Here is an 18,453-nt window from a genome sequence, read left to right on the forward strand (position 1 = left end):
TTAGGCTCGGTCTCGGACACCATTTTGATTTTTTCGTCATTATTTTTCTTTAAGTGCTATTTCTAAAATTTTAACTCGATAACTCCCTTGCGAAAAATATTTCTAACATACATCCACTAAAGTAGCTTGGCTTCTGGGTTGTAGCCGTGTCCTTGGCGAATAATTCACCGACGTTTCAGTCGACATTGCAGTCGCCATCATCAGAGAGCAGTTACCTCCCTGATGATGGCGACTGTAATTTCGACCGAAACGGCGGTGAATTATTTCCCAAGGACACGGCTACAACCCAGAAGCCAAGCTACTTCAGACAATGGCCGTGAGCGCCTGCGAACATTATACATTCACTAAGTTAAACGTTTTTGTGGATGAAAAAATAAATGCAAGGAAAGTATCGAATGTAAATGTTAAGGCCGGTCCACATGCAACGTTTTGTACACAGTTTTGACTGCGCAGGCAAAACTGTGCAAACAAAAGGTTGCAGTTTAGCCGTGTCCACACAACACAGTTTGCAGCCACGTTGTATCCTATCAGTTGCGAGAATTCCTTACTTTGGCCAATTCTTTCCGGTATACCGACCTGAAAGAATTAATGTGTATTTTTTTTTTTTGTGATTTTATCTCTGTTAGCCGCGATGTCAAACTCTTAGGGCCGGTTTCACCAAGCGAAATTATCTCGATAAAGTAATGAATTATCCAGATTAACTGAATATCCCGTTTCACCACACCGAATATCTCGATCTTTTAGTGTTATCGAGATAAAATATTTTAACCACCGATTTTCGTGGTTAAAGTCTTATTATCGAGATAATATTGTAAAACGAAGTGACGAGAGGAGATTTTAAAAATTGTAATGGCTCGAGGCATGTACAATTTGATTTTTGAAGATGAAAGTGATGAAGAAGATGCCATTGTTCGTCGGCCACGATGGATGCGAGATAGAAGCGATTATTTTGAAATGTATGATGAAGAAGACTTTAAAATACATTTTCGCCTTTCAAAACAGTCGACTATGTTTGTTTTGGAACTTATAGAAAATCAACTACAGTTTCCCGAAAAGTAAGTTTATATTAATATTATTTCCTAATGTTAATTGTTTCTGTAGAATAATAAATATGTATATGAAATCATAGACAAGTAAAATAAAACTCATTTATACGAACATTACATTACAACCTTCAACATACTTTTTTCGTCTTTCACAGGAATATGTCAGTGTCGCCAATGAACCAACTGCTGGCTACACTTCGATTTTATGCTACAGGCTGTAACCAGCTAACCATTGGGGATTATGCTGGCTTTAGTAAACCCACAGCTCACCGAATAATACATAGGGTTAGCTCCGCAATTGCATCTCTTCGACCGCAATTCATTAAATTCCCAGAGACGATGGAAGAACTGAATTTAGCACAAAGGGATTTCTATGCAATTGCTAAATTTCCCAGGGCTATTGGTGCTATGGATTGCACTCATGTAAAAATCCAGTCACCAGGTTAGTTTAAACACTGATTTTATGCTACCTTTTTATTAAACATTGCAATCCACATACAAGCTTGTTTTATGTTTGTTGCAGGTGGAAACAATGCAGAATCCTACCGTAACAGAAAAGGTTACTTCTCTGTGAATGTGCAAGTAATTTGTAATACAAAATTGGAAATTACAGATATTGTTGCACGATGGCCTGGTTCCTCACATGATAGTACCATATTCAACAATAGCAACAGAAGGGCATGTTTTGAGAGAAGGGAGTATGGTGATTCTGTACTACTTGTTGATGCGGGCTATGCTTGTAGGTCATATCTAATGCCTCCATTAGATAATCCCAGAAGTCCACAGGAACACCTATTTAATGAGTCGCAAATTAGGTCAAGAAATCCTGTAGAGCGAACATTCGGTTGCTGGAAGCGACGTTTCCCAGTCTTATCTTTAGGATTGAGAGTGTCATTAGAACATTCGTTTGCCATCATTGTAGCGACTGGGGTGCTGCATAATATCCTGCGACAAACTGGGGAAGAATTCCCTCCAGACGACCCTAACCTCAATCTCCACCTCCCTTGGCAACAGTTGCTTGAGGAAGGAAATGTACAGCAGAACAACGAAAATGCAAACAGAAGGCCCAGATATGACAGTGTCAGGCATTTACTGATTGAAAACTATTTCAGGAGGTAAATGAAATTTACATATACCTATAATTAAATACCTATATATGTGTGTGTGTTGTAATACTTATTTAAGATACGATTATTTATCACTCTGTGTATTTTCAGTTTGTTGTAGGTCATACTGATCTATATGTCACACAGAGATGCCATCAACTTGAAGATTTGCTGGTGAAAATAACTACATATAGCAAGATGTATGGAATATTTTAATACATTTGCATTGTACAACTGCTTAGATCATACAAAATAATGTGACATAAGCGAACATGTATTATCTTTTATATAATTCTTAACATTTGTACTTGAAACTGTTTGTTAATAGGCACAATGAATATCACTTTGTAAATATACATGTAATATATAACAATTATGTCATGATAGTTGAGCAAATGTTTAATACATAAGAACAATTAAATTACTGCAAATGTTCTAGTTCTTTCTTTATTTTCAAGATTTGTAAAGATAAAAGTTCAGTTTGCAGCTTTTCCTGCTTTACTTTTTCTCGTTCTTGTTGTAACTGCAGTTCCCAGATTTCTTTCATAACTTCTTTTTCCTCGATTGCATGTTTTTTTGCAAGTTCAATTAGTTCGATTTTTGCTGCATTGACAGCACTTACTTCTTTCACTTTGGTGGCCGGGGTTGGTCGCCGCTTGCTAGTAAAGGGAGATTGCACTGAAGCATTTCCCCTACTGCTAGGAGGCATTGCCTTCCCACTACTTGCACTGCATGAATCAGTAGTATTGGTCTGCACTGTGTTTGTGATAGCCGAGTTGTTATTGGAGTGTCGAAGGGCAGAACACACAGGACTGCTGAGCATGGCTGGAGTATAATGCGTCCAGTCGCCATTTGGAAGAGTTACCTGTGGAAAAATTAAATTTGAACATTATGTGAGAGAAATAAAGTTAACACAGTGCATAGGCTATAGCTATACATGATTAATAAGCATAACTATGCACAGTGACACATCCATTAGGTTTTCTCAAAATAAAGTGTAGGCCTACTAACTGTCTCTGCCGTCTCCACGAAAGAAACATCCACTTCTGCTCCGACATCCAGTTGAATGCTGTCATCCTCATCAGTAGGCCTATTTGATGCATCAAATGGTAATATTATTGCATCTGAATCTGAATCGAAGGGATTCTTGGTACCATCGATAGTCGGTTTGATTAGGCTCTGCACTCTCTCACAAATGGGATCCTTACTAACTGTTTTTGAAGGACCTCCACCTGAAAAAATACAGAATTAATTTAGTTATGTGGTGTATATTTCATATCCACTGGTGGTATAGTGCGAAGTGTCTTCTTGACAGTGCAAAGGTTATAGTTCTGATTCCAACTCCACCCAAGATACCTCTTTAATATATTACAATTAATTCAAGTAACTAAAAAAATTGTTATTGCACATGTTTACAATTCGTAAAATTGCATTATGGATAAAAATGCATACAATATTTATTGCTGTACCTAAATATAATGTACCAGGATATACAGACAAAAAATATATTACCTGTTCCAGTTAATACTTGAACTCGTTGATCAGCAGAAGTCTTTCGCGTGTGCTTTTTGAGATTCTCCCACACCGCTTTTAAATTTTCTGCAGTCCTGTGATGTTCTCCAGACATACAATTGAAAGTATCTGCAAGTATTTGCCACTGCTTCATTTTTTGTTGCTGTGAAACACAATCTGTTTTTTTATTTTCAATGATATTGAAATGTTCAGTTACTAAATCTAAAAGAATGTATTTCTCCTGCTGCGATGTATTTTTATTTCTCTGCTTCTTTGACAAATTACAGCCTTGGCTCGCCATAGTAGCCTACGAAATTTCTAGCCAAACTTTGATAACGAAAGGTGTTTACAAACAGAAAATCGCGATAATTTCAGAAGATCGAGTTAAACTTATCTCGATTTTCTCAGAGAAAGATAATATGTGGTGAAACACATATAACTTTATCGAGATAGAAATGGAAGATTAACTTTTTATCTCGATAACATCATCGGGATTTTCAACTCGACTGGTGAAACCGGCCCTTAGTATTTTTGCACAAGTGCATCATACGCTTGACTTTTTTTGTCCCTATCGCTCTATTCTTTTGATTTGACACGCCACAAACACGGAAAGGACTTGTACAGACCAATGAACTCTGTTGGAAATTCACGTGAACACTGTCGCAAATCGGTCATCGTTGAACAGATTACACTGTTCCGGCTCAAATACCGAGGGAGAACTGAGCCCCGTGTACGGAGTTCACAAAACTGTGCAGTTTTCCTGTCTGCACGCTACGTCTTGCCTACAACGATGTGACCTGCGCAGGTAAATCGTAGCTGAAAACGTTGCGTGTGGACCGGCCTTTAGAAAAAGCCCTTAGAAAGAAAGTATTGAAGGAAAAGCGGGAGACGCCCTTGGACGAGCGAGACGCGGGAGTCCTCGTCAAACAGCGGTCCGCAGCGCGCGCTCCCGGCGGCTCGCCGAACTAATATTTGCCTCGACCCACGGGCCGCAGAGACGCGAGCAGTACGACGAGCGGATAAACATATTACGAAGGGGAACATGAATTGTGTGCAAGAGGGCGTTAAAGCATTGCGCACACGTCCCTGGCTCGAACGCCACACGTGTCGAGTGCGCTATTTGGAAGCATGGGCTGATGGCGGATGTACAATAGCGTGCGCGCACGCTGCGCTGCAGGACAGTTTTGGGCCAACACTGAACGGCCTTCGTGCCAACAGAACTGTCACAAGCGCGTGTTTCACTAGGCTTTTTTTTTTTAACACGCCCGAATACTTGCCTTGTGCACCTTCGGGATTTTTGTCAAGGTTTTGGTCTCACACGCCATTTTGATTTCCCCCCCCCCCTTTTTTTCCCCACAATTACATTCTTTTCAAGGATTATTTCTAAAATTTAAACTGGATAGCATTGTTTGTTCTATCACGAAAATTTTCAAAATATATTACGCTTAGAGGATATCTGTTGAACATATGTGTGGCAGAACAACAAATGCAATGGAGGTATCGAGTTAAAATTTTATAAAATTAATATAATTAGCATATAATAGCCGGTCCGGAAACAGGTTCCACGCACAGGATTGAGGATGGGTTCAATGACCGACCCTCATGACGTCATGACAGCCATCTTGGTGTCAAATTTTCTAAATATTTATCAAAATTCCTCAAAATTCGTAGAAATATCCCTATTTAGAGGGGAAAGGTCCCCGTTTTATTCCTCAAAAATTCGAAATGCCTCATAATATATTTGCCTTAGAAAAAACGAAAATCCATAAAAGCGGCTTAACTCCTAAAAGCTAGTCGCCCTAAGCCACCGAGCTCATGCCATGATCTTGACCTTGATCATAAACCTGAAATTCAGTTTTTTATTTGGCTAGAAATTCGAAAAAAATCCCAAAAATACATTAAAAAATTGTTTACTTCAAATGTTTAGTTACTTAATCCATCTCGGTACTCAGTAAGATTCACGGCGAGAGTCAACATTTTATTTATTAATAAAAATATTCAAAAATTTCTTAATTACAATTTAAATAAAATTTCAATAAAAATATCGCTTATGTCACAACCGCCATCTTGGAATCTAGAACCTTCCGTCAATAAAGTTCGCAGGCTTTCACGGCCATTGTTGAAGTAGCTTGGCTTCTGGGTTGTAGCCGCGTCCAAGGCGAATATATCACCGACGTTTCGGTTGACATTGCAGTCGCCATCATCAGGGTAGAGTTAAAAGTTCTTCTGCCTTTAATACTCTCGCCTGAGAGGAGTGCTTCCCGATTGGCTGCAGTTGTAGGCCAATCGGAACTCGGCCACTGTGACTGGCTGGGGATGCTGGCAAATCAGTTGCCTCTTCTCTTCTGATTGGCTGGACTGATTGGCCAACCAGAGACGACCTGTATTTTGTTAGATGCAAAGATAGGTTATTAGGTTTTCTGAAGAGTGAATCTCATATCCTGCTTAATTTGTAGTCATCATCTCTATTTATGTTTGCTGGGTGTTTTGATATTTCTACTTATTCTCGAATGTATCTTTTCTTGTATTGTGGATGTTGGCTATGGGATGGAATTGGTCGAAATAAATGCTGTGTTAGGTTTCCAAGGAGTGTTCTGCTATAGCTGATAGTGGATTTTCATGTTTATAGTCGTTGATATGTTCTTTAACGCTTGTGATTATTCGTCTGACAGTTTGTCCTATATATTCCTTACCACAAGAACATGGAATCTTGTACGCATCAGATCGGTTTTCGGCTGCTGTTTTGTCTTTCATAGATGTCAGAGACCCCTCAACTTGTTTTTAGGTTTGAGAATTGTATGAATTTAATGCTTCCTAAGAATTATTTCCACTTGGTCTGAAATTCCTTTGACGTAAGGAATGAAAGCTTTATTAGGAAGATACTCTCTCTTTTGCTGTTGACGTGGCTTCATGGTTTTCCTAACATCTGATTTTGAATAACCATTTGCTTGAAGATCACTTGTTAGTAGTTTCATTTCTTCCAATGCTGTCTTCTTCGCAAATTGGCTCTAGCTCTGTTAACCAAAGTTGAGATGACTTGCCTGTAGCTACCTGTCTGTGTGGATTTGCTTTCTGTAAACACTGTTGCCGATGTAGTTATCTTTTCCTCTAGTGACCAAGACATCCAGAAAAGGCAATTTTTCCTTCTACTTCCACCTCCATGGTGAAATGTATGTTCGGGTGGATGCTGTTCAGGTGAATGGTTACTGGAGGCTGGTAGATGTGGAGCATAAGCCGCGTTTAGGATTTTAACATGAATGATTAAATAAGTAATTTTTTTACCTATAATAACCATTTTTGCATCAGTCAGGGATCGAAGCAAGTACTGTTATCGATCGAGTCAATAAGTAAATTAATGGATTTTTTTTTTTAGAATTTTTCACGAATTTTTAGCTTAAAAAGTATATATTTTAAAGATGGCGGCTAAGACGGCCAACAAGATGGCGGGGCCCCTGAAAATAAATAATTACTGCACTCTAGCGGGTAAAAATTAAGTTAACATTGGCGGTAGCACCCTCTAACAGACAAAAACAATATGTCGGATCCAAGATGGCAGCCTCGAGCAGACGAAAACAAGATGACAGATCCAAGATGGCTGCCATGACATCATACTGGCTGACGTAATATCTGCCTTGGCATTAGTGGTGGGAAGTCAGTTTGCTAGTGGCTTCCGAGGAGTAAGGATCCACAGCCATTTTTAATCGAATTACCTCGTCGGGTTTGAATCGAGTACTATAAGACATAGCTGCGTTGTTATTATTATTATTACAATTTTTCTCAAATTGGTAGTATAAAAACTAAGGATTTTCAGGATGGCGGACATAAAAAAAAGTTCAGTGTTTCTAGAATTCAAGTTGGCGACCATAAATAAAATTGCAACGTTTCTCGAATCCAAGATGGTGACCGTAACGAAAACTTCAACGTTCTAAAATCCAATATGGATTTTTAATAAAATTTTATTAATTTTAATTTAAAATTTTTTCCTAATTTTCTAAGTAAATTTTCACGGATATTCAAGATGGCGAACGTGACATTATTCATAATGGCGGCCACGAATTCCTAATGGTCGAGGTCATGACTTCAGTGACTTAGGGTGGCTTGTCGATAAGGAGATTAAGCCACTTTTAGGACCTTTCAATCTGTCGGCAATTTTTAGGTCTAAAATGTGAAATTTACCCTCAAAACGGTTATTTTTCCCTCGAAATAGATAAATTTTTATTTTTCTTCTTATTTATTATTATTTTTTTAGATTTTAGGCGGAATTGTTTTTCTAAAATTGGAAATTTTGAGTATTTTTATTGGAAAATTTTGTAGATTGGAGGCTTAATTTTTTTGGCATTTTTAGGATTGTAAGCCTCTCAGAGGAAAGTTAAGCCTCCATGAAAAAAATTCAGCCTCACTCAGGAAAATTAAATCTCCGTCATTTTTTGAGGAAAAAACGGAAAATTTTCCCTCGAAATAGGGAAATATCTAGGAATTTTGAGTCAATTTTGAGAAAATTTGACACCAAGATAGCCGCCGTGAAATCAGAGGTGGTCGGTCATTGACCTGCTCCTTACTCCTTAGCCGGAAGCCTGTCCCAGACTCGGCTATTACTAAATACTGATGACCTTCAGGATAGTCTACACAGTTCTCTGTATACACGGACAAATAGCCCCAGTTCGTCGACTTATCGGGATTGCCAGTGATTTCGATACTTTTTTGGTTGATGAATTCTCATTGGCCTAGATTCGTCCATATTACCAGCGAGTCAACTGCAAAAATAAACAGCTTAAATTTATATGAATTTAAATTTTAACCTACCGCGAAATGAATCAGCGAACAGTTCTGGTATCTAAGAATCAACAAAATTATCTTAGCTTTAATTATAAAAATGGTCCTTCGACTCATTACTATTGACATTATTATAGACAAAAATTGTTGTTTCATTTCTCATTAAGCTAAAAATCAAGTGATTATAACTTTAGGCTATGTCTTCGATTGGTTTACAGTTTATATTGAGGTCTATGGGCCCAAGAAAAACCCTTAAACATGCACTATCGAATCACAGAACACTCAGCTTAGACAACCCGTAATTGGACAGCCAATTAACAGGCGACAATCACCGGAGCTTGCAGAAGACTTTCGAGTCCACCCTATAGCTCACTGAAGACGCGCATTATTGATAGAGACCGGAAAAATTCGCGAATTCATTTCGCGACAGGCTAAAATACAAATAGTTATATCTCAGTGCTGCCTCTGCTATTGGCTCACAACTCACCAGGATGACTCTGGACCAATGAGAAACGCCCGACCAAAGATTTATCGAATCACAGGCTGCTACTTTGGGACGTCTCACAAGACAGCAGCCAATGAGTGGGTGGCATTTGGCCGAGTGTACGTAGAACTATGGAGTTCATCCTAGAGGTCATTGAACCCGCGAATTTTTCCGGTCCCTAATTATTGATGTGTAACATCTTAACTCTCGGTATGTGGCATTTGGTAGGAGTAATATCGTGAGTGGAACAGAAGTCGCATGCAACGGAAATATTCAACTACGGTGCTGCCATCTGTGGCTGTTGGCGCAAACCAAAGTTATCAAATCCAAAGAGAAAGTTTATAGTATAAACTATTTAATGAATTTTAACAAGATGGACAGTATTTTAATAAAACTCCTTGACGAAAATCAGGTACAAATTCAGGGTTTAGTATTTTTTGAAAACGTTTTCCGATTTATCGTAGCTGTATCGTTATATATAGTTTAAATTTTCGCTCTGCAAATCGAATTATTCGGTAGTCGACATAGCACTCCGGCAGTACATTCTAGCGGCGGGTGCGGAAACTACGAGTGAATCGCGTCCAGAAATTTAGTTAAAAACACAATTTGAGTACAATTATTACGCTCGGCATTATTTCGTGTCCAGGTTTCGTATCTGCATATACCTAGGTGCATTGGAACAGAATGAATATGAATTTGCCGAGGTCAGATGTTGCACATCTCTGGCGAGTATTGATAGGCCTGCTCACATTTTGTTGTCAACAAAACTTACCCGATGTTTTGAGTGTTCCGCAAACACGGCGCAGACGACAGACAGCATTGCGCGCCAGGAAGTCGAGGGCAGTGTAGCCGCTGGGCGGACAGTACACGGACAGCACAGCTCCCAGGGCAGTGTAGCCGCTGGGACAGTACACGGACAGCACAGCTCCCAGGGCAGTGTAGCCGCTGGGCGGACAGTACACGGACAGCACAGCTCCCAGGGCAGTGTAGCCGCTGGGACAGTACACGGACAGCACAGCTCCCAGGGCAGTGTAGCCGCTGGGACAGTACACGGACAGCACAGCTCCCAGGGCAGTGTAGCCGCTGGGCGGACAGTACACGGACAGCACAGCTCCCAGGGCAGTGTAGCCGCTGGGACAGTACACGGACAGCACAGCTCCCAGGGCAGTGTAGCCGCTGGGCGGACAGTACACGGACAGCACAGCTCCCAGGGCAGTGTAGCCGCTGGGACAGTACACGGACAGCACAGCTCCCAGGGCAGTGTAGCCGCTGGGACAGTACACGGACAGCACAGCTCCCAGGGCAGTGTAGCCGCTGGGCGGACAGTACACGGACAGCACAGCTCCCAGGGCAGTGTAGCCGCTGGGCGGACAGTACACGGACAGCACAGCTCCCAGGGCAGTGTAGCCGCTGGGACAGTACACGGACAGCACAGCTCCCAGGGCAGTGTAGCCGCTGGGCGGACAGTACACGGACAGCACAGCTCCCAGGGCAGTGTAGCCGCTGGGCGGACAGTACACGGACAGCACAGCTCCCAGGGCAGTGTAGCCGCTGGGCGGACAGTACACGGACAGCACAGCTCCCAGGGCAGTGTAGCCGCTGGGCGGACAGTACACGGACAGCACAGCTCCCAGGGCAGTGTAGCCGCTGGGCGGACAGTACACGGACAGCACAGCTCCCAGGGCAGTGTAGCCGCTGGGCGGACAGTACACGGACAGCACAGCTCCCAGGGCAGTGTAGTCGCTGGGCGGACAGTACACGGACAGCACAGCTCCCAGGGCAGTGTAGCCGCTGGGCGGACAGTACACGGACAGCACAGCTCCCAGGGCAGTGTAGCCGCTGGGACAGTACACGGACAGCACAGCTCCCAGGGCAGTGTAGCCGCTGGGACAGTACACGGACAGCACAGCTCCCAGGGCAGTGTAGCCGCTGGGCGGACAGTACACGGACAGCACAGCTCCCAGGGCAGTGTAGCCGCTGGGCGGACAGTACACGGACAGCACAGCTCCCAGGGCAGTGTAGCCGCTGGGACAGTACACGGACAGCACAGCTCCCAGGGCAGTGTAGCCGCTGGGCGGACAGTACACGGACAGCACAGCTCCCAGGGCAGTGTAGCCGCTGGGCGGACAGTACACGGACAGCACAGCTCCCAGGGCAGTGTAGCCGCTGGGACAGTACACGGACAGCACAGCTTCCAGGGCAGTGTAGCCGCTGGGCGGAAAGTACACGGACAGCACAGCTCCCAGGGCAGTGTAGCCGCTGGGCGGACAGTACACGGACAGCACAGCTCCCAGGGCAGTGTAGCCGCTGGTACAGTACACGGACAGCACAGCTCCCAGGGCAGTGTAGCCGCTGGGACAGTACACGGACAGCACAGCTCCCAGGGCAGTGTAGCCGCTGGGCGGACAGTACACGACAGCACAGCTCCCAGGGCAGTGTAGCCGCTGGGCGGACAGTACACGGACAGCACAGCTCCCAGGGCAGTGTAGCCGCTGGGACAGTACACGGACAGCACAGCTCCCAGGGCAGTGTAGCCGCTGGGCGGACAGTACACGGACAGCACAGCTCCCAGGGCAGTGTAGCCGCTGGGACAGTACACGGACAGCACAGCTCCCAGGGCAGTGTAGCCGCTGGGACAGTACACGGACAGCACAGCTCCCAGGGCAGTGTAGCCGCTGGGCGGACAGTACACGGACAGCACAGCTCCCAGGGCAGTGTAGCCGCTGGGACAGTACACGGACAGCACAGCTCCCAGGGCAGTGTAGCCGCTGGGCGGACAGTACACGGACAGCACAGCTCCCAGGGCAGTGTAGCCGCTGGGACAGTACACGGACAGCACAGCTCCCAGGGCAGTGTAGCCGCTGGGCGGACAGTACACGGACAGCACAGCTCCCAGGGCAGTGTAGCCGCTGGGCGGACAGTACACGGACAGCACAGCTCCCAGGGCAGTGTAGCCGCTGGGCGGACAGTACACGGACAGCACAGCTCCCAGGGCAGTGTAGCCGCTGGGACAGTACACGGACAGCACAGCTCCCAGGGCAGTGTAGCCGCTGGGCGGACAGTACACGGACAGCACAGCTCCCAGGGCAGTGTAGCCGCTGGGCGGACAGTACACGGACAGCACAGCTCCCAGGGCAGTGTAGCCGCTGGGACAGTACACGGACAGCACAGCTCCCAGGGCAGTGTAGCCGCTGGGACAGTACACGGACAGCACAGCTCCCAGGGCAGTGTAGCCGCTGGGCGGACAGTACACGGACAGTACAGCTCCCAGGGCAGTGTAGCCGCTGGGCGGACAGTACACGGACAGCACAGCTCCCAGGGCAGTGTAGCCGCTGGGCGGACAGTACACGGACAGCACAGCTCCCAGGGCAGTGTAGCCGCTGGGCGGACAGTACACGGACAGCACAGCTCCCAGGGCAGTGTAGCCGCTGGGCGGACAGTACACGGACAGCACAGCTCCCAGGGCAGTGTAGCCGCTGGGCGGACAGTACACGGACAGCACAGCTCCCAGGGCAGTGTAGCCGCTGGGACAGTACACGGACAGCACAGCTCCCAGGGCAGTGTAGCCGCTGGGCGGACAGTACACGGACAGCACAGCTCCCAGGGCAGTGTAGCCGCTGGGCGGACAGTACACGGACAGCACAGCTCCCAGGGCAGTGTAGCCGCTGGGACAGTACACGGACAGCACAGCTCCCAGGGCAGTGTAGCCGCTGGGCGGACAGTACACGGACAGCACAGCTCCCAGGGCAGTGTAGCCGCTGGGCGGACAGTACACGGACAGCACAGCTCCCAGGGCAGTGAAGCCGCTGGGAGGACAGTACACAGACAGCACAGCTCCCAGGGCAGTGTAGCCGCTGGGACAGTACACGGACAGCACAGCTCCCAGGGCAGTGTAGCCGCTGGGAGGACAGTACACAGACAGCACAGCTCCCAGGGCAGTGTAGCCGCTGGGACAGTACACGGACAGTACAGTCCTCGAGCGACAGGCAGGCACGCGGCCAGAGGACACATCACGAGCCGCCCACACGCAGAGAGATAGACAAGGGGAAGGGGGTGCAGACAGGAAGATGCCACTCGAGATGTCGGAGGGGGTTGATGGTTCCTTGAGAAGGGGGGAAGGGGACAGCGATGAGACCAAATGCGTCTTTACTCCCCGTCCAACCGGAAAGCAATGCGAGTGTGACTACTCCGCGCAGTGCTTTCCTTAGTAGTAGCATTGAATATATATTCAATGGTAGTAGGTGGCGACCTAGTCTGCATGATTATACGGTAACCCGGCGAAGCCGTTTTTTTTATCCAGCTCATGTCCGGCGCGATGTTGTTTAGACAAAGTGTGGAAACAGGTTAAAATGACTGGATTTTTTTATTTGGAAATGACCGTATTTAACGAAGGAGACTCTAATTAATTTTTACTAACCATCATCTGACATGGTCGGTCAAACACCATTTCCGTAATGTTTTTGGCGTGACAGTATGGCGATGGCGATGTAAAAAGTGAAGTCATCTATATCTTTGCATGCCATCTGCTGACAGTTAACCAACTCCATGGTTGGTCTTGGTACAGTAGGATTTAGGAACTCGACTTGCTGGTTTGTTATTTTACCAGGTTACGCAATAACTATCAAATGTTGGCAGCCTTGGTGTGTTGAACAATTACGCAGTTTTGAGAGAAATTTCAGGGCGTCGCGTCGGCAAAGAAAATTGTAAATGAAAAGTAGTTAAATTATTTTTGCGTTGATAGATGGGGCTGAAGATGTGTAATTATCTGTTTTTTTTTAAATCTTATTTTCTTTCAGACATTTGTTCTTTCTTTTGAGATTTTTGTTGTTACAGAGGCACCATCACGGTGCTGCTAATTATCAGATTTTTTGTTTTGTTGGGAATTCGTGTGATTGTATTTAAGAACATCACTTTTTCCCTAGCTTGTCTACTGGAATATTTGATAACGAAATAGTTTGTAATATGTTTTAGGCTGCGAGTTAATTATACACACGTCAGTATAATTAACTGATTAATGCTATGTCGTAAAAGTTTATAACATTGTTATGTAAGATTTTTTTTATTAGAAAAATTTCAAATGGGTCATTTTCATAAAACAAACGCATTTGGCTTTCAAGAGCGAACGCAGAAATTCATTTCGTGTAAAAAAGGGGGGAGGGGGTGAACCACTTTGTTTGCTGTTTGCTTTCAAATGCTTTCTATTTATTGGTGTAAACGTATGCTGCTGGTGGGTTTATTTACATCAGCTGAATTCTATAATACTGATAGTAAATGTCAAGCCAATGATGGCCACAGATTTCCGCATCTGTTACTCAGACATAACCTCAACCCGCAGTTGCGTAGTTAACATGGCGGGCGTCAGAGAGCGTGAGAATGCGCCAGAGAGTAAGAAGTATGATCAAAAATATATGTGAATAATTTTATCACGAAAAAAGTAATAAGCTTGCATAAATTTGAAATAATATTCTTCAAACTACTCTCTTTGACTAAGGACGTGCACCTATCCCAATGTTGATTCCGTTACTGGAAGCATTTCTGGAAGGTTTTCTGATGGGCCTCCAGCTGCTCTCTCGGGAATGGTGTCAAAACGTTTTCCTTTCAACACGACACATTTTTCTGGTCTCCGTTTTATAAATAGGCCTAGTATTGTTAACGCGTTGTTCGAAATCCATAATTAGAGATATAGGAATTTGGCGCAATCATTTAACCGCCACTATTTCAATGAAAAAATTTTACTACTTGACAATATTTGCGGTGGTTATAGATATGCATTAAATTAAACATAGTAAATACGCTCAGTGTTCTATCTCAAAGAGTTTCTATGTTATCTATATAAGTAAAAATGTAAATGTTCGTTTGTTCAAAATCTTAAATTTCCGAAAGTTCTTCACCGATCGCTTTGTTTCTATGTACCTATTTCACAACTGTGACAGGTAAAAAGAGAGATAAAAATATAGATAGGTAAATATATAATTGAATGTTTGTGTGCTCGTTTTCTGTTTTGTAAATATAAAAATATAAATAGCAAAATTTAGACATAGGGATACAGAGATATATAGAGCGGTATAGAGTGATAGAGGGATATATATAGAGATAGTGTGATATGATGATATAGGGATACATATAGAGATATAGAGAAATATAGTGAGATTATTGAGGGACATATAAAGTGAGACAGAGAGGGCTAGAGAGATGCATTGAATATGTGTACCTACTTCAAACAATTTACAAAAAGATTGTGTGTTTTCTCTTGTCTTTCTTTTCCATTTAACCAGACTGAGCCACAGCAGCGCGTGGCCGGGTGAAGCTAGTTCAGCTCCGACTGCAAGTCGTGTACCAGCCTGGGGAAGTAGTGATCACCCAGCAACAGAAGTCAGACTCGGGTCTGCAGCGGCGGGTGCTTGCAGGGAGGCGTGGCCATGCTTGCAGGGAGGCGTGGCCATGCTTGCAGGGAGGCGTGGCCATGCTTGCAGGGAGGCGTGGCCATGCTTGCAGGGAGGCGTGGCCATGCTTGCAGGGAGGCGTGGCCATGCTTGCAGGGAGGCGTGGCCATGCTTGCAGGGAGGCGTGGCCATGCTTGCAGGGAGGCGTGGCCATGCTTGCAGGGAGGCGTGGCCATGCTTGCAGGGAGGCGTGGCCATGCTTGCAGGGAGGCGTGGCCATGCTTGCAGGGAGGCGTGGCCATGCTTGCAGGGAGGCGTGGCCATGCTTGCAGGGAGGCGTGGCCATGCTTGCAGGGAGGCGTGGCCATGCTTGCAGGGAGGCGTGGCCATGCTTGCAGGGAGGCGTGGCCATGCTTCCAGGGAGGCGTGGCCATGCTTGCAGACCGCGGTGGTCGCAATCTGCGGCAGGATCGCGCACACCGGAAGTCATCGTGCGGTTCGCGGAAGTGACTAGCGCGACGCCGCGACCGCCGAATCTCCGCGGAGAAACCTCCGCACATTCCTCCGTGTCCCCGCGGGCTCGAGTCAACTTTCACAATCGCGAATAAACACTTATTCCTTTTCATCCCAACTGAACCAAGACTAGGTGTGTTTGCAGGAGCGGTCTGGGTCAGGGAGGGACCTGGGTGCATCTCTCAGGGGAAGACGAGACTCGGTGTACCTTCAGGGTGTTCACCCATTAAGCGCACTGGCCAGCCAATTTAGAGAAAAAAAGCCTTTGAAAGTTCAAGCACAGCTTCTATATTAGTTAAGTTTCAGTCTGAGCAACAGTGCAGCGGACTAGGTGGTACAATAATCAGGCTTAGAACACTGGTCGTGTCGGTGGTAGGCGTATGACCTGTACAATTTTATGTTTTAATTTTCCGTGTAAATATTTGGCTTCTTTGAAATTTTTATCACCAAAAATCACCCTGCCGTTTTTTTTTGGAGATACGTTAAAATCATGAAAGCTGGTTGTTATGAACAACACTCTTCTTAAAGTAAATGGTGATGTATCTTACGAACCAGCTGTGTTTACGCAAGTTTTAGCTGAATTTTTTTCTATTGTTTATGTTCATCCAGTAATAAACTCCAGGTGCCTGTCTCTGACCTGTAGGGCCTACCTTGGGACTATCCCTATAACATTCATCTCAGAAAGCCTTGTACTCTGGGATATAAAGGACCTTAAAACTTCGAAATCAACTGGTTCAACTGTGTACCCAATTTTATTCTCAAAGGTTGCTCTCAATTTCTAGCGCCACTATTACAACATATATTTAACAGTAGTTTGAAATCGCAAATGTATCCTAGCAATTGGAAAACTGCCAAGGTCATTCCAATTTATAAATCTGGAAGAAAACTTGATGTTGCTAATTATCAACAAATATCCTTACTTAATGGTTTTTCTACGGCGTTTGAAAAAAATTATATTCAAAATTCTTAATTTTCAAATTAGTAATAAACTATCTAATAATCAGCACGGTTTCAGATCTGGTATGTCTACCTCTACTAATTAAATTACCTTTCTCAATCCTATCTACAATATAGTAACAAATAGGGCACGGGCCGATGCTTGCTATTTCAACCTAGCAAAAGCTTTCGATACTGTAAACCATTCTCTACCTCTTTCTAAATTATCGAGCATCGGTCTATGCTATGTGATAATTATATTAATTGGTTCTCCATCTATCTGGAAAATATAAATTTTTTTGTATCAATTAATAATTATAATTCCTCGTTATTTGATGCCAGGGAGGTACGCTACTAGCCCTGATTTTTAATATTTTCATTAACGATGTAATAATAGTCCTTAATCACTCAACAGGCTCACTATTTGCAGATGATCTAAAAATTTATAGGGAAATTACTACTCTAAATGACTGCTCATTGCAAAATGACATCAATTCTGTTAATCAATGGTGTAAAGATAATCTGTTTTAAACTTGATCTCTAAAATACATTTCATTAAAGATCTTGGTATTTACTTAGAATCTAAATTATTTTTTTCACATACATGTTGACCAAGATGGTTCATCTTCCATTACATTCTTGCCTTAATTAAATTAAAATTTTTTGCAAATAATTTTGATTCTATTCCTCTCTTTACTTTGCTCTGATAAGATCAAAATTAGATTATGGCTCCATGGTCTGAAAAAAAATATTTCATTGATTGACAGCAATAAACTTGAATCAATTCAAAATAAAATTATTGCTCTAATCAACTCAGAAATGTTTACTTTAACTCATTTGATTTCCCTCTCCAATCGGAGAAATTACCTAGATGAATTATTTGTAAATAATTGCTATGGTTGAAAAAGAAAATATCAGTACATAATTGAAAATACGGGATTGAGAATCCCTCAATTCAATAGCCGTCTGAAATCTACCTTATGTACAGTAGTAAACAACAATGATCTTATTTACAGACTTGCCAATAACTATACCAAAGCTGATATGAAATACTTTTATTGAATATTGTCTTTGTTTCATTTGTAATATATATATATATATACACACATACACACATACACTTCACCTATATCTGTATTTTACTTTGTCATAATATTTATATTGTTATTTATTAAATTTATTAGTTTTTAATATTGTATTTTAAAAACATGTACTGTTGTTATTTAAGGCATATCATCTCTATAATTGTGATAGTTTTGTGTTTTTTTTTAATTTTATATATGTATAACTGTTTTTCCCGTCTTTTTCCGTGAACTATAATATCGAAGAAATATTTTGGTTTCTTACAAATACATGCAATGATTCAAATTGTCTATTAACTCATTACAATTCATGAAATATAATATTAAAATACTTTAAGAATTATCATGGAATTCTTCTGACCTACAAGATGGTTTTTTATAGACTGATTTATATCTGGAACCTTTCTTGTTGATTTCACATCAAACATAAGCTATCAAACATTAGTTCCTTGCACAAACTGTTTTCTTTACAGTAAAAGTTAAATATGTATCATATTTGCCTCGCTTCCTATTCAATCATAGATGTAGAAAACCATATAGCCAACTATCCAAAAACAAAACTCAACACTTGAAGGTAATCAAACATTTAACACAATTTTTCATATATCATAGAGAAAC

General features: G+C 43.2%; 3 protein-coding genes across 3 annotated transcripts in view; 1 reads left to right on the forward strand and 2 right to left on the reverse strand.

Moving 5' to 3' along the window:
- The window catches only part of LOC134528528 (ras-related and estrogen-regulated growth inhibitor-like), a 320,542-nt gene that overhangs the window by 97,498 nt on the left and 204,591 nt on the right, over positions 1-18,453 (reverse strand). The window lies entirely within an intron of this gene.
- LOC134528526 (putative nuclease HARBI1) lies at positions 654-2,587 on the forward strand. The gene is made up of 4 exons (XM_063362228.1): positions 654-1,055; positions 1,202-1,488; positions 1,570-2,161; positions 2,264-2,587. Exons 1-4 carry the CDS (start codon positions 850-852, stop codon positions 2,271-2,273), a joined length of 1,095 nt encoding a protein of 364 aa, XP_063218298.1. The 5' UTR covers positions 654-849; the 3' UTR covers positions 2,274-2,587.
- Positions 2,466-4,169, reverse strand: LOC134528527 (myb/SANT-like DNA-binding domain-containing protein 3). Its single transcript, XM_063362229.1, has 3 exons — positions 3,665-4,169; positions 3,164-3,384; positions 2,466-3,017 (listed from the first exon to the last, which is right to left on the reverse strand). The coding sequence occupies exons 1-3, from the start codon at positions 3,963-3,965 to the stop codon at positions 2,574-2,576; spliced, it is 966 nt and encodes a 321-aa protein (XP_063218299.1). The 5' UTR covers positions 3,966-4,169; the 3' UTR covers positions 2,466-2,573.

This window comes from Bacillus rossius, chromosome 1 (assembly GCF_032445375.1).
Source record: "Bacillus rossius redtenbacheri isolate Brsri chromosome 1, Brsri_v3, whole genome shotgun sequence".
NCBI lineage: Eukaryota > Metazoa > Arthropoda > Insecta > Phasmatodea > Bacillidae > Bacillus > Bacillus rossius.

What these genes read in the sequence shown, in the direction of transcription:
- LOC134528526 (XM_063362228.1), top strand. Translation starts at nt 850, where the DNA reads ATGGCTCGAGGCATGTACAATTTGATTTTTGAAGATGAAAGTGATGAA. An exon ending in CAACTACAGTTTCCCGAAAA is followed by an intron (nt 1,056 to 1,201) that starts GTAAGTTTATAT and finishes CGTCTTTCACAG; the next exon opens with GAATATGTCAGTGTCGCCAA. An exon ending in TGTAAAAATCCAGTCACCAG is followed by an intron (nt 1,489 to 1,569) that starts GTTAGTTTAAAC and finishes TGTTTGTTGCAG; the next exon opens with GTGGAAACAATGCAGAATCC.
- LOC134528527 (XM_063362229.1), bottom strand. Translation starts at nt 3,965, where the DNA reads ATGGCGAGCCAAGGCTGTAATTTGTCAAAGAAGCAGAGAAATAAAAAT. An exon ending in TCAAGTATTAACTGGAACAG is followed by an intron (nt 3,385 to 3,664) that starts GTAATATATTTT and finishes GTATTTTTTCAG; the next exon opens with GTGGAGGTCCTTCAAAAACA. An exon ending in TCGTGGAGACGGCAGAGACA is followed by an intron (nt 3,018 to 3,163) that starts GTTAGTAGGCCT and finishes ATTTTTCCACAG; the next exon opens with GTAACTCTTCCAAATGGCGA.